This window comes from Oryzias latipes, chromosome 1 (assembly GCF_053564925.1).
Source record: "Oryzias latipes strain Hd-rR chromosome 1, Olatipes_Hd-rR_3.1".
NCBI classification, from domain to species: domain Eukaryota; kingdom Metazoa; phylum Chordata; class Actinopteri; order Beloniformes; family Adrianichthyidae; genus Oryzias; species Oryzias latipes.
This window is the reverse complement of record NC_136237.1, coordinates 42735134-42751312: the sequence shown is the minus strand read 5'-3', so window position 1 is coordinate 42751312 and position 16179 is coordinate 42735134. Positions and strand designations below refer to the sequence as shown.

Here is a 16179-nt window from a genome sequence, read left to right as displayed (position 1 = left end):
TTTATTCACAAGTTTGTTTATTTATAAACATCAGTGTGGAACAGAAAACTCTCATCCAGCCTGACATGACTCAGCAAAAAATAAATTAAGATTTCCAACAGAACTAAACTCAGGTGACACACAAACACACACACACACTCAAATATAAACACACACACACTGAGACAGCAGTGTGAATGAGTGGCCGATGCATTCACACACACACACACACTCACGCACGCACACACACATGAACACACACACACACAAAAAGCTGAACGTCTTCAGGAAGTGAAAGTGCTGAAAACTTGAGTGCAAATATTAGAAAGAGATCCTGCAGGCCCCGCCCTCACCGGTCACGGCCCCGCCCCCACATCTGTCAGCCCCGCCCTCGCCGGTGACGCCCCCCCCACGCCTGTGACGGCCCCGCCCCCACATCTGACAGCCCCGCCCTCACCGGTGACGGCCCCGCCCTCACCGGTGACGGGCCTGTCCTCAGATTCTGTTGAAGCCGCCCAGCAGATTCCTTCCTCCAAGCATCCAAACAAAGTTCCCTCCCCCCACACGGAGGGGCGGGGTCTGCGGTGTTGGGGGAGGGTTCGAATCCCCTCCTCCCTCCTACATGCTGCCGGAGCAGCCGTGTTTGGGCCTTCAGCTGGTTCATCTGGATTTACTCCTAAGTCTGGGCTTCCGGCAGCGAGCGCCCCGCCCCCCCCAGCCCGTTTGCGGCGCCACACAGGAGTCCTTTGGCGACCTTTGATGTGGGGGAGGAGCTATTGCCACTTATCGTCCCGTTCAGGTTGCGGTGCGGCCGCTGCAACGAGGCGCGCCGTCTGGGGCCGGGCACGGCGGCAGAACCGCGGAGGCACGCCGACGGGAGGCTGAGCCCCACCCAGCAGCAGCTGGGACAGGAGACGGCGTCCTCCTGCTCCGGGGAGTCGCAGGGTCGAACACGGGCTCCGCCGCCACCGTTGGAGACGGCAGCCCCGCCCCACTGCACCTGCTGACCAATCGCTACGGCAGAGCCGTTGTTGTTGTCCAATCGCAGCAGCGGGGACAAAGTGGGCGGTCCGTTGGAAATGGGGCGTCTCCATCCGTTGGTCAGAAAGGAGGCGGGGCTTGGTTTGAGAGGGGTGGAGTTCAGGATTCTGTGGGCTGGGTCAGGTGAGCGGCTGACGTCCATGGGTTCGGTCAGGCAGACGCTCTCCTCTTCCTCCTCCTCCTCTTCCTCCAGGCGCTCCAGAGACACCATCTCCAGCTCCACAGGAAGGCCAGAGTCGTCGTCCCCGCCCTCCTCCTTCAACAAGCCCCTCCTCTCTGCGTCTCCATCCACCCCCCCACCAACCCCCACCTTCCTACTGTCCACTGTGCAGTCTGCGGGGAAGGGGGGGGTCCGGCCCATCTCCGGGGTGCAGGGCAGAGACTGGCACCTCCTCTGTGGCCCCCGTCTCTCTCTGAGGAGGTGGGGGGAGGTGCAGGGATGCGCCGGCAGGGCAAAGGTCAGGGAGATGACCGACTTACTGGGCGTGTCCAAGAGTTTGCAGCGGCCCCCGTTTAGGTCCCGCCTCAGAGAGAAGGGGTTGACCCGTGCAGGCGTCCCCAGCAGGGGGGACGTCAGGGAGCTGGGGGGCAGCATGTCCGATTGGCTCCTGGAGAGTCCCGGACGCAGCTGGGCGCGGTCCGTGGGGGGGCACGGAGAGCTGCGGCGCCGATACGGGCTGACCTCCACCGCCACGGGCTCTGAGGCGGAGAAAACACGAGCATCAGACAAACGCCAACCGCTGAGACCTGGACCAGAGGCCCCGCCCCCCCAGAGACATCTACAGAAGAATAAACAGCTGATTATCTGTTGGTCAGAAGAACCGTTCTGGTTCTGATCCGGTTCTTTAACATCTTCTTGACAATTCAAGTTATAAACGGACCAATCAGATGCCTCAATAAAAGTGGGCGGAGCCTGCTGATTTTGGTTTAGGTTGTTTTCAAGTGGTAGGGGCGTGGCCTTTCATCAAGCTCCATCCTGATTTGAGAGAGTGGTTGCCATAGCAACACTGACACAGACCGACTCCGACCAATCACAGACGGCGTCTGGCTTCAACACGGCGCCGTCCGTAAAAATGGTGACAGAGTTGACTTGTAAACGGTTTTCTACACTCAGTCTAGTTCTCAGACACCGACATCAGCTGTGGTCTAGCGTCTGCTCGCGGTTCAATTCCCCTCAGGCGCCTACAGAACAGGATCTTCATCACGGTTTCCTCAAGACCTTTCAGAGTCACTGCAAAGGTTCTGACTCGGTTCTGAGTCCACCCACGGAGCAAACATCCAAACCAGAAGGAGGAGGGGTTTACCGGCTGGAAGGCGGCGCTCCTCCGGCCTTTCCATGTCCTCCAGAGACCAGACGATGTCAGAGAAGGAGGGGCGGCTCTCTGCGCTCATCTGGAGGAAAGAACGTCCTTCAGCTTTTATTCTGAAATCCCAGACGCTCGTCTTCCTGCGGTTTTACTCACGTTACAGCAGGACACGGCCAGGCCGAAGAACGCGGCGGGACAGTCTCCAATCATGTTCCTGAAGGTCTCCACGTCCAGACCGAAGTCCTGCAGAGACCAGGACGCCGGCGTTCAGCGCCATGTTTGACAACACAGACGACTAACGGTCAGAGATCAATGATCCTGAAGGCTGACCATAACATTTGATGTTTTCATTCATAAGGGAGGGGTCAGTCCCCACGCCGACCAGCGGGGGCGCCACGGGTCCTACCTCAGTCCTGGGTAAGACATCCGGGTCGGCTTCGATTCGGGCAATAATCTCACACAGGATGATGCCGAACGCGAAGACGTCCACCTGAGCAGAGACGTGGGGGGGTCACGATCCAACACAGAACCAGACCCCCAAACTAAAACTACATCCTCAGAACCCTGAAACTGAACCCAGAACCTGAACCCAGAACCCTGAAACCCAGCTGGTTTCTTCAGTTTTCCACAAACCTTTTCATTGTAAAGTTCTCCTCTCAGAACTTCAGGGGCCATCCAGTACGGAGAGCCCACAACGGCCAGAGGCTGCTTCTCCTCGGGGCCGCTGAAACACAGACAGACAGTCAGACAGACAGGCAGGCAGGCAGGCAGACAGACAGGCAGGCAGGCAGGCAGGCAGGCAGGCAGACAGGCAGGCAGGCAGACAGACAGACAGGCAGACAGACAGGCAGGCAGACAGACAGACAGTCAGACAGACAGACAGGCAGGCAGGCAGGCAGACAGACAGGCAGACAGGCAGGCAGGCAGACAGACAGACAGGCAGACAGACAGGCAGGCAGACAGACAGACAGTCAGACAGACAGACAGGCAGGCAGGCAGGCAGACAGACAGGCAGACAGACAGACAGACAGACAGTCAGACAGACAGGCAGGCAGGCAGGCAGGCAGACAGGCAGGCAGGCAGACAGACTCTGCACAGGTGTTGTAGTCCAGGTGAGGCCTGAGAATCATGAGGGTTCACTCACAGGTGCATGATGGGAATGTTGACATCAAAAGCCCCCCCACCCCCACCCACCTGTAGTCAGGGATCTTCTCTGCCAGACCAAAGTCTCCGACCACGGCGGTGAACCTGCCGTTCTCACAGCGGACCAGACAGTTCTGCGGGTCAGAGGGACGCAGGTTAAAGACGATCGGGACGTTTTCATGACGGGGTCAGAGGTTCAGATTAAAGGTGGAGGTTAGAAGATCCTGAAGAGATAGCTGCTGGTAAAACCATCTGACATGACCTTCATCAGGACGATGGAGGACGGCAGGAGACAAGATCGGCGTTTGGGGGGAGGTTACAGCAGAACCCCCCTCAAACACTTTGCAGAGATTTAAAGAATTTATGAGAATTTGTTTAGAAATTCAACATTTTTGTTTTGGAGTTGAACTCAATGACCTCCTAAAACCTGAACCTCAGGCGTCGGGGTCGTCCTCTTCCTCACCTTGGAGGTGAGGTCTCGGTGGAAGATGCCTTTGCTGTGCAGGTACTGCAGCCCGCGGGCGATGTCCTGAGACAGGCCCAGCCTGACCCCCCAGGACAGGAACAGGTCGCTGTCCAGCAGCTGCTCCAGGTTCCCCCCGTTGATGTACTGCAGAGGCATCAAACTGGTTAAAGGAGCCTCACAGAGGAAAGGAACACGGATGGAACACGGATGTTCCTGCTCAGGACAACAGGTCACCAGGATGACCAGCGGCGAGCGGCTTTCATTGTAACCAGCAGAACGCCGTACCTCAGTCAGAGCGTGGAGCTGACCTTCATGGACACAGACGCCCAGGAACCTGAGGAGACAAAGAGCAGCCTGAGCACCTGCTGCTGGCGCCCCCTGCTGCCCAGACGCCCTCAGCGCCAGAGGCTGTGGTGAGTGATGGACGAGGGCGGAGCCTACCGGAGGATGTTGGGATGGCAGAGGCGGTTCATGAGCTGCACCTCCCGCAGCATGTTGGCCTTGTTGCTCGCCAGCGTGTTCATCTTCAGCGCCATCACCTGGCCTGTGATGCGATGCTGCACCTGTGGAGGACAGAACCGGGATGAGGTTCTGCACAGATCCTCCACAGAACTTTGAGGGCAGAATCCTGACCCGGCAGGTCCATCCTGACAGAAATCCGACCCGTTCTGATCAGTGGCAGACGGGACGGTTCAGAACCGACAGCAGAGGAGAAGAAGGTGGAACCGCGTTTTCACCATCCTTTTATTTTGAAAAGCAGAGCAGGTTTTGTGGATCATGCTGTGTGCAGCTGTAAGCAGGACACGCACACACACACAGGTGGTTTGGCTAAATGTGTGTGTGAGTCCACACAGCATGTGTGTGTGTGTGTGTGAGTCCACACAGCATGTGTGTGTGTGCGTGTATTATTAGCGTAGCTCTAATAGGCTTTCTAGATTTCCCATCACTCTTCTTGATCTGCACAAATCCAGTTTGCCATAACCATCACCCCACAGTGCACACTTGTCAGTACGCATGGGCGCACGCACTCACACACACACACACATACACACACACACGCACTGCAAAAACACTTGTTCCTGCATCACAACCTAAACGTGATCCTAAAAGCAGTCTTTTATTTTGTTAGACGACCGGACAGCAAGCCCCTGACTTCCTGTGGTGAGGTGACGAGCACGCCCCGAAGACGGCGCATGTGTCCGAGCGTGCACGTACACAGTGGCGTGCACACATGCGGGGGGGCTAATCAGCTTAGTCTGGACAGAGAGTCCTTCAGTCAGGCTGTCAGCTAACACCAGCAGACAGTCTGTGCACACACACACACACGTGCACACACACACGTGCACACACACACGTGCACACACACCCACACACACATACCCACGTGCACATTTTAAATTGATCTGTGTTCTCCCCATCAGTTATAAAGACATGAAAGAACAGGTCAAAGTGTCTGAGAGCTTCAAGGCCTGTTCACACCGGGACGAATTTCGCCGGCGATTTTCGCCGACGTTTAACGCCTCGTGACTAAACAAAGGGCACCAACGAGAGTGTGCACACCGACGCGAAAAAACGCGACGCGTTAAAGCGTCAAAAAAAAAAAAACGCCTCGGGTTCGTTTTTTTTTTTCGACGCGTCGCGTCGAAATCTACTCGACCAATGAGAATGGCGCTTTTGCTCACGTGTCTGGAGCTTCTGAAGTTACAGTAAAACACAACTTGGGGGCGCTCAAACACAAAACTGCCTTGCTGAGCACACATACCAGCGAAGAAGATAGACGCCAAGTAGCGTCTACACTGCCGCGAAGCAATAATGACGGACATTCTAAAATATCCCCGAACCAAGCACCAGTTGGAGCTACTGGTGCTTGAAATATTCATGTTTTCGTTGTTTGATTCTGACAAGCGTGTAAATACTTGCTCTCTTCTTCTGAGTGAAAAGCGACTTTAAGAAGCGTAAAGTTGCGCAGCGCCACCTTGTGTACAGGAGTATTTCTGTTTTACATTAAGCGCCATCTAATGTCAGGGAATGAAATTGCATGTTCAATCCACTCATCGTCAGCGAAAATCGCCTGGGTGTGAACACAAAAAACGTGGCGAAAAACGCTGGCGAATAACGCCTGGCGAATATTCGTCCCGGTGTGTACGGGCCTTCATCCTGATGAAGATGAGGCTCAGTTTAGTTTAATGCATAAACGGCTCAACTTTAATTTTAAAGTTTGTTTCAACATTCATGTCATGAAGTTAAAGTCAAACTTTACGTTTGATGATATTGTTGATCTTAATGAAATAGATTTTAAACGTATTTTCTGATCTTCAGTCAAATGTTCATGTTTGGTCCTTTTTGAGGAACATTATCTGGACTCTGAAGAGGCGGAACGTTCTGCTGATCCAGAGGAACGTCTGGATCTGCACGTTTCCATGACGACTGCTGTTGACGAATTTCCTCTGCTACTGTTTTCACCTCATTTCAATGATGTACATTCAGCTGACAGACTAGAAGACACTAGAAGAGGTCTCCCCTCTGGGAATCCTGACTTCACAGAAGGAGGTCCGTCTGGTTCACTTCCTTCTGACGCTTTGGAGGTGAGGACGGTTTCCTGAGACCCCAGCGTGTCCGTCAGCACATGAGAGCGTTCCTCCCGTGTTTCAGCAGCATTTCTGCAGGACGCTAAACACGAGAAACGCTGCAGCAGCTCCACACGCAGACATTTTTATACTAGATCACGTTCCGAGAAACGCTGCAGCAGCTCCACACGCAGACATTTTTATACTAGATCACGTTTATGGTGACGTCAAAGTCAGCCAGGAAGAAAACCTCCAATGACAGCAGAACCTGAAGCTCTGAGGAGACGCCATGGTTCCCTCTGACCTCTGACCCCACTGACCTTGAAGACCTCTGAGAAGAAGCCCGAGCCGATCTTCTCGCAGAAGAAGTCGTCGATCCGGGCCAGGCTGGACACGGCGCTCCTCAGGGCCCGGTAGGAGGAAGGCCGGATCCGGTTGGGAGCGTGGATGCTGTGAAGGGGGGGTTCATCCGGCCCCTCCTCCGGGTCACAGAAGCAGCCCTCGGCGTGGTAGTCCATCGTTCTGGCGGGTCGCCGCCCCGCAGAAACGGTTTTCTCTCCCGTAGGGGAACCAGAACTCCTGTTAGACCAGAGTAGTCCTGTGGGTGGTGGGCCTGCCCCCCATCATCGGGTCTGAAGGGTTTCGGTTTGATGCAGCACCGACCCGATCATTCAGTCCCTGTTCTTCTGGTCGTCCTTAAATGATCACCTTCAGCATCCTGACCAGAACCTCTCACGGTCTGACGTTTCCAGCTTCTCCAGAACAACAGAAGTGGCTTCCTGTGCGGGTTTAAAGATTCCCACGGTCCCTGAAGGCATCCTCAACGGGTCCAGGTTCGGTCCCGTTCATCATCCCGGTATTTCACCACATGCACCGACAGTAAGATGAAGGATGCCACGAGCGGGCCACGTTGGGGTTCCTGCAGGGGAGATGCAGAAAGGCTGTCAACACTGGACCGTACCACTGCACGGGAGGGGGGTGGGCTCTACCAACAAACGCGGATTTAAGGAGGAAGCCGCCATTTCAGCCAGTAAAACCCTTTCTTAGGCAGACCAGACCCCCATCTGCTCGGTCTGGAGTGACGCTGGGGAGTCATCCCGCGCGGGATCCACCGAACCCGGAAGAACCGCGCGGATCAGCGATGATAACGGGCCTCAGTCGCGCTCACCACTGATTTACTATTTACTACACACAGGGCGAGTGAACCGTTTTAAACACGGGAACGGATTCAATCAAAAAGTTTCATTTCGAATTACATTTTTCGTAAATCGAGTTTTTGTTTATAACGGGGGTTGTCGTCGGGACGCGTCTTAAAGCGCAGTGCTGCTTACCGGTGTCCTCGCGCCCACTTCCGGTCGAAAATGGCAGCGAAAAGATGTTTTTTGAAATGGAATTAAAAACAGAAAACGTTTCTAAACTCCTCAACTGCGGAGGAAGCTCCTAATCCCGTCAGGTTTGTGCTGCCCACCGCTGATGGGACGGCGACCATAATGACACAGCCCGGAAACAAGCTTCCGCCCGTAGGAACTATAATTTCCGGTTTGGAACTTCACAATAAAAACCCGACGCATGATTTGTCCTCTAATTTAATTGAATTTAACTTTAAATTATTGTATAATGTTTTGGTAGTAAACATCTTTCTATTAAAACTTAAATGCGAAAATTAAAATATGTGTCTTGTGTCTTTATGACTGCTTAAAGTCCCACACCGACCATCTCCTGATCTGTTTCCAAAGCGTTCCCAGCGGCCTTTTCATGATGTTGATGCTGTTTTTACCCAAAATAATTTTTTATAGTTGTATTCCTTCATCATAAAATTGAACAAAAACGTTCAAAAACACAATTTTCCTTTTGGAGGGTTTTTAAGTGCATTGGCCTTCGCCCACAAGTGGTCGGGATAGGCTCCAGCACCCCCGTGACCCCGAAAGGGATAAAACGGCAGAAAATGACTGACTGACACTGCTGTGCTAGTTGTATGTTAGTAATGACACTTCAGGTTTTAGGGAGTTTGATATAAAGTCTTAATAATGCAGTTTTATAAATATTACCAAAATTATTTAAGCAGATTTTGAACAATTTTATTACTAAACTGAATTCGAATGTTTTTTTTTTTTTGGTTTTTTATTTGTTTTCTGAGCTTGTTTTCCAGATTAATATGGACTGCAATGTTTTTGCAACAAATCAAATGTTTCTCTTTTTTTCCCCAAACATTGGAAGATGTCAAAGTGTGATTTGTTTTTGGTGGAATAACTGTTTCTGCATTTAAAACCCAAGAACTCCAGAAGAATACAAATATTTTAATGCATTTTTTTCTTATAATGCAAGCATTTTAAAAGTTATTAAAACTTTTTAGTATTTTGAAAAGGACGTTGGGGAACTTCCTCTGTGTTTCTGCCTCACTTTTCTTCGTTGACAGTTTGCGCATGCGCGCCGGAGTTGAGTGTGCGGCTGTGATTGAAGCAGGTGAAGAAGGCGGAGCCTAAACCTGACTCGCTGAGCTGGAATCAGCAACAAAAACAAATGAATGCAGATTTACAGCATTAAACCGACCTCAGACCAGCAGCTGGAGCCGGAAGTGATGCACTATGACGTTTATTTTGAAGCGTCGGTTAATTAATACATTTTCAGTCCACCCCCCACCCACTGACACCGTTTTGTTTTGACGTTGGAGGACGTGATGAGGGAAGGTTTTTTCCCCAAAACTTTATTTAAAAATACAAACAAATTACTGTCGTCAAACTGTACAACAGTAACTGTACAGTTCAGAGCTTTAAGTTATCTTTATAATTATAGAATATACAATTTGTTTTTTAATAAGAAGTTCCTTTAAAAGATAAAATGTTCTTCATGTTTTTTAGATGTTCTATTATTCTTTAATGCGGTTTAAAGTCCTAAAGGAAAACAGTAAAACAAGACTGGGAATTGAACCATTTTACATTTGTGGATGTGGAATTTTCCAAAGACAATAATCAGTTTAACAATAAAAATGACATCTTTTGATAAACCATGAAAATCAAAATATGACATGACATCACCTACTATATTGAAGCTTAGGGGAATAATTACAATTTTCATTACATCCATTGTACATAATTCTCCACAGAGAGAAGATGGTTGCCGGGCCAGGGGGGCTCATTCCCCCAGCTTACATTAATACTATATTGTGTTCATATTAATATGCTTTTCTATTATTATTAGTAGTACCATCCACTAAAAGTACCATAGGTGGGGTGGTGTGCAGACAACAATTTGGTCCTAAAAACCTCAAAAACAACAGAAGTGATCGTGGACGTCAGGAAGAAATCCGATCTGCAGTCCATTGTCATTAATGGAGTGGGGGGGGGGGGGGGGGGGAGCCAAGCTTCAAGTACCTTGGTGTGCACATTGATGAAGACCTCTGATGGAGCTCAAACACCACAGAGGTCATGAAAAAGGCCCAACAGCATCTTCACTTCCTGAGGATCCTCAGGAGGGTCAACCTGCAGAGAGAGCTGCTGGTTTCCTTCTACCGTCGCTCCATTGAGAGTCTACTAACATACTGCATCTCTGTGTGGTTTTCAAGCTGCACCATGGCACACAAGAAGGTCCTACAGAGGGTCATAAACCCTGCCCAAAAGATCATCGGCTACCCTCCTCCCTCACTGAAGGACCACTACAGCACCCGCTGTCCGGGGAGGACACACAACATCATGAAAGACTGCACACACCCAGGACACCGGGTGTTTCAATGGCTGCCCTCTAAGGGGGCTGAGGTCACTGACAAACAGACTCAGAGACAGTTTTTACAACTGAGCAATAACCCTCATATGTATATTTGTATATATATATATATATATATATATATATATATATATATATATATATATATATATATATATATATATATATATATATATATATATATATATATATTTGTACATATGTATATATTTTTATATACTTTTTGTATGAAAGATAGTTGTGAGCTGTTTTATTATTATGTTGTGGTTTTCTTCTTTCTTCATGCACCAATGTGGGACATTACGCAATTTCGTTGTACTGTTGTACCAAGTGTGACTGTAGTACAATGACAATAAAGCTTTATCTTATCTTAAACACACCTTCCTGTCAACATGCTTGAATTAAACTAAATAACAATTAGTTGTTGGTAGGCTGCTGGAGCTGGAGAAACGATGGAGCACTGGGTTCTGTCCTCTACTCTCGTCTACTTCTACTCTATTCTTGATCTTTAATTTATCATTCAGTTCTCCGTGCCTCTGTTTGGTGACATTCATGTGTCGTCCCTCTTTATACAAGGCAGACAAGGTGCAGCAATATTACTTACATGTAATCAAAAATAAAAACACGTTTTAGATTTGACACATATGAGTATTTCTACCTCTGCACGTCTATGTGGTAATAACACACTTCATCACCACTTTACTTAACCTGATTTTAAAAGTATTTCATACACGCTTGTTTATATTTTAATGTTTTGTTATCATTTAATTGTACTTTGACTACCGATGTACAAGTGAGCTACAAAACTGTACTACTTGTTCTAAGTGAAACAATTATTAATATTTATTGTAGTATTTCTTTACTACGAATATGTTGAAGAATTTGATATATTTTTAAATGTTATTGCAAACTTCCAGTGGGAGTGGGACGTTTCCTGCTATCCAATCAGAAGGACGCAGCCGTCGTAACCTGAGCCAATCAGAGCCTGCTGGGGCAAATTCGTCCTGTTTGACCTCTGCCAGGGCTGTTTATGTGAAAATGTAAATGTGACCTCCCAATATTGTGCAGGTTATAATTATAATTTAACCAACAGAGCAAGAATGCGCCAATCCTTTAGGCGGGGAGATACGAAAAAGAAATTAAAACGGTAACACCGGAAGTGCTTTTCCTTGGCTTCACATTAAAATCCAAAAATGCGAAGTCAGGTCATTGATGACAGAACTTATGCTTTCAGCTGATTAAAAATCAATGAAACCATTTCTAAAAATATATGCAGTTTAATATAAGTAAACACAATGCCATTAAAGAGAGCTTTTGTGGTCACTATTAATTCAAGTTTGTTTTATTTCGAAAGTTCCGAACCGGAAACCGTGTACCCTGTCACTAACTCGTTCGGTTCTCGCTCCCATAGCGATGCTAACGGAGTCATTCATGTAAAACTAACGGATTTTCTCCAGCACTCAGCCCAATCATAGCGGGAATCCAACGGTTATTCGGTTAAAGATGGCTCTGCTGACGCCATTGCTGGCCTTCCTCTACCACCTGCCGCAGGTGTACAAGTGGCTGCTGAAGCCCTACTACGTAGCCTCGTTCTTCATGGCTGTAGCCTTCGTGGCTATCCGAAAGACCCCCGGCGTCTGCGACCACCTGGAGACGCAGCGAGAGGACGGGAACTCCTGCGACTTCGACTGGGTCAGTAGAACTCTAAGAACCCGCTAGCATGTTCTTGTGGACCTGCTGGAGGCGCGTGCAGCTTTAGTTTAGCTAGTATTTATTGTTCCTGCGTCATTTTTGTTCAAATTGTTGCAGTGATAAAGTTAGAGAAGCTGTTCTTCCAACACCCACGTGATGGTCACGTGACTCTAAATGTACAGTTTTTCATTTACTGGCATGTTTGTCTCATTGAAATGTTTCATGCAGTGTGTAAATCATTCTCATTAAACTTACATGAGCGAGTGAGAGACACTCCTCAGAGGTCAGAGGTCAGAGGCCTCCTCTGGGGCAGAACACGGCCGGATGCTCTTCATCACCTGCTGTGGGAGGATCCTGAGGGGACCCAACCCTCTGGAAGACCTGGAGGTCAAGAAACAGCTCAGAACGTCAAACACGGGGGCGGCAGTGTGATGAGCGGGGCTGCTTTGCTGCTTCTGGACCCTAAAAAGACTCAGTGAAGTTCTGAAGTTGTGACCCGCAGAGGAGGTTCTGCTGGAAAAGCTGAAAAGCTCCTCCACACCTTACAGCAGCAGACGGTTCAGGGCAAAACCTCCTTTAGGGTTTATTTCATTTGGTTTGATGATGTGAAACTTTACAAACTCAGACGCCCTAACTACTAAAAAACTATGCAGTGCTCTGGATTGTAAAAGCAATTCGGACTCCATGATCACTACTTTTCTTTTTTTTATGACAGATATGACGTCATCGATTTCACAAAGTTAAATTCTAATCAATATGAGCGTTTTGGGATGATTATTTATGATCTACTGTCTTCTGGAAATAAAATCTTTGATGGTTTATTTAAAAAATACATTTAAATAAACATATTATTATTATATTATAATAAACATAATATTTAAATACAAAAATTGTTCAGACGCAATGCATTGTGGTCTATACTCACCGGTCTAGTGAGCATGGATGCACACGGGTTTTTCACAGAAACTTCTGGGCTCTGGATTTTTGGATTGTAGATTCAGACAAACTAGAACCTGCTATAAGGAGCACTATGTAGTGATTGAAGCATAAACTCACTGTTTGTTTTCACAGAGGGAGGTGGAGATCCTCATGTTCCTCAGCGCCATCGTCATGATGAAGAACCGAAGGGCCAGTGAGTCCAGCTGCGTTCAGAAGAACCGGGTTCAGAAACCCGCTAATCCTAAATCTGATTCTAACGGACTTTATTTAAAAAATCCAGACGGATTCATCCGATCTGATTCTCCTTCTGGTCACTTTTATTTCTGTGTTGACTCCGGTTCCTCACAGACATAGGTCCCCGTCATCTGGACTTGGTTCTGGTTCTGACGCCGTTGCTCGGGTCGGGAAACGGCGGTGAGAGAGCGGCTCCATGTTCTAGGGAGGAGGGGTCACGATGGCTCCTCTGAAGGTCAGGTCAGACCTATTAAAGGCTCAGGTGGTTTTGGGTCGTTGGAAGCCCAGGTACTTGTCCCAGCAGCTGGTTCTGGTATGTGGACGACACCCGGGTCCAGATGAAAATCCCGGAGCTGGAAGCGGTTACAGAGAACCCGCACGCAGATCAGAACCTCCAGAACAGAACCCAAGGCGGGTCCATTAGGCCTGAAGGTGAAAAGAAAGAGGAACCCGTCCGCCTGGCCTCAGAATGTTCTGATATCCAAACCGGACCTTCTCCAGATCCCAAGTAAAAAACCAAGGAGGAATAACGATGTGATCCCGTTCATCTCTGGACTGTCCCAGAACCGCATCCCGGCCCATTCCCGATCTCTCAAAGTGTTGGAACCAGTTTGGACCGACACGTTACAACAGAAATGTGAAGATTTCCATCCAGTGGAGTCCAGTGGTGCTGGAGAGTCCAAAGAACCAGGAGGCTTTATCAGCACAGCAGGTCCGGATCTGCTGGAGCGGATTCTGCAGAACACGTCCACCCGAACGACCCAAAGCAGACGTCTGAGGACGGAACCGGAGAAGTTCTGAGGGAAAGATGAAGATGAAGAGTCCCCCACCACTGTGGTCCAGAACCCAGGAGCCCTCTTCAGAACCAGAACCAAGTCCAGTTTAATGCTTTTTATATTGTACTATTTAACTTCTTTAATGTAAAAAAATGAAAACTTTACAAATGAGAGTTTGAAACTGTTCAGTTTAACTCATTAGTGTCTGTGTGTATTGTGTGTCTCTCTGTGTGTGTGTTGTGTGTGTGTTGTGTGTGTCTGTGTTGTGTGTCTCTGTGTGTGTATTGTGTGTCTCTCTGTGTTTGTATTGTGTGTGTGTTGTGTGTCTCTCTGTGTGTGTGTTGTGTGTCTCTGTGTGTGTGTGTTGTGTGTCTCTCTGTGTGTGTGTTGTGTGTCTCTCTGTGTGTGTGTTGTGTGTGTGTTGTGTGTGTCTGTGTCTGTGTTGTGTGTCTCTGTGTGTGTATTGTGTGTCTCTCTGTGTTTGTATTGTGTGTGTGTGTGTGTCTCTCTGTGTGTGTGTTGTGTGTCTCTGTGTGTGTTGTGTGTCTCTGTGTGTGTTGTGTGTCTCTCTGTGTGTGTGTTGTGTGTCTCTCTGTGTGTGTATTGTGTGTTGCCGTCAGTCACGGTGGAGCAGCACGTTGGGAACATCATCCTGTTCAGTAAAGTGGCCAACGTCATCCTGTTCTTCCGGCTGGACGTCCGTCTGGGTCTCCTGTACCTGACGCTCTGCATCGGTGAGTCCGGCCTGCAGAACTCTGAGCGGTTCTGTTCAGAAGACCCGGGCGAGGACGGGGGGGTCAAACAATCACGGCGTCTCTGCTGCGTTTCAGTCTTCCTGATGACCTGCAAGCCCCCCCTCTACATGGGACCCGAGTACATCAAATACTTCAGCGACAAAACCATCGATGTGAGTAACCCCGCCCCCCAGCACAGCTGGGCTTAGCCTGGGTGCCCCCCCAGCCCCCCCTGAGTCTTGTGTCTGCGCCTGCAGGACGAGCTCCAAAGAGACGGACGCGTGACGTGGATCGTAGAATTCTTCGCCAACTGGTCTCCGGAGTGCCAGTCCTTCGCCTCAGTCTACGCTGACCTCTCGCTCAAGTAAGCCCGCCCCCCCTCACTGGGCCAGGACCCCCCACCCCCACAAACACAGTCATGGCATGCATGCTGCTCTGCAGGTACAACTGCGCCGGCCTCAAATTTGGGAAAGTGGACATCGGACGCTACGGAGAAGTTTCCAAGAAGTAGGAGATGTTTCTGTAAAGGTGGGAGGGGCTTCCATCCAGACTCTGACGCTGTGCCCCCCCCCCGCAGGTACAGGGTGTCCGCATCGCCACTGTCCAAGCAGCTGCCGTCCTTGGTGCTGTTCCAGGGAGGAAAGGAGCTGATGCGGCGCCCCCAGGTGGACAAGAAGGGCAGAGCGGTGTCCTGGAGCTTCACTGAGGTAAGGGGGGCGAACACTGGCCGATGGTCCCAGAGTTTAACGTACGGCGGACGACGGTAACGCGGAGGCGGGACGAGCGAAAACACGTCAACACTGAAGGCAGCTTAGTTCAGGGAACCTTAGTGATGTCATCACCGAGGCTCAGTTTCCCCTGGACTCCTGATGCTGAAGCGGCCAATCAGAGGCTGACTTCAGTGTCCTCTTTCAAGCTCGGTGGAGGTGTCATCATGGTTTGCAGGTGAAGCTGGATCAAACGTCTGCTTTGCTCCTCAGGAAAACATCATCCGGGAGTTCAACCTGAACGAGCTCTACCAGAAATCCAAGAAGCTCAGCAGGAGCAGAGAGAAGCCCAGCCAATCCCAGTTCCCCACGGTCACCGAGGAGGAGGAGCCAGAGCAGCAGGGAGCCCCCGCCCAGGGGGAGGAGCCTGAATCCAAGAAAGACAAATGAGACTGTTGGCTTAGCAAACTCCGCCTCCTGTCATCAGCTGTGGAACTGACGGTTGATCAAGCAGGAGGGGCTCGTGAGGCCTCACCCCCCCCCCTCTGTTAACAATAACTTCACAATTCCCATGCATCCCATAATATGAGGACAGAGGACCCCCCCAGCAGCGTTGTGTTTGATCATTTCCATAAAAACGTTTGGTTTTCTGCAGGTGGAGGCGGAGCTTATGTTTGCACGCAGTTGGATTGTTTTTTTTATTTCTAGAGTAAAATTCTTTTCTTACGTTTGTTTTTAACATTCCTGTAGTAAATTATTAAAACACTGGAAATGTTATTTTTAATCTTCATTCCTAGATTTTAATGATTTGATTTACATTTGATCAGTTTTTTCATGCAATAAAACAGAAACGTGGAAAAGGTGTTTTTCTGTC

At 49.4% G+C, this 16179-nt stretch overlaps 2 protein-coding genes across 2 annotated transcripts; one reads left to right on the top strand and one right to left on the bottom strand.

Annotated features, from left to right (window-relative positions):
- On the bottom strand, positions 1-8028 carry LOC101158994 (dual specificity testis-specific protein kinase 2). Its single transcript, XM_011488760.4, has 11 exons — positions 7835-8028; positions 6824-7422; positions 4378-4499; positions 4222-4270; positions 3934-4080; positions 3522-3604; positions 2961-3051; positions 2734-2817; positions 2484-2570; positions 2325-2412; positions 1-1719 (listed from the first exon to the last, which is right to left on the bottom strand). The coding sequence occupies exons 2-11, from the start codon at positions 7019-7021 to the stop codon at positions 656-658; spliced, it is 2013 nt and encodes a 670-aa protein (XP_011487062.2). The 5' UTR covers positions 7022-7422; positions 7835-8028; the 3' UTR covers positions 1-655.
- Positions 8029-11575: 3547 nt separating this feature from the next.
- Positions 11576-16169, top strand: tmx2b (thioredoxin-related transmembrane protein 2b). Its single transcript, XM_023953963.2, has 8 exons — positions 11576-11915; positions 12987-13047; positions 14485-14598; positions 14695-14771; positions 14856-14962; positions 15040-15105; positions 15176-15305; positions 15579-16169. Exons 1-8 carry the CDS (start codon positions 11727-11729, stop codon positions 15753-15755), a joined length of 921 nt encoding a protein of 306 aa, XP_023809731.1. The 5' UTR covers positions 11576-11726; the 3' UTR covers positions 15756-16169.
- Positions 16170-16179: the final 10 nt, after the last annotated feature.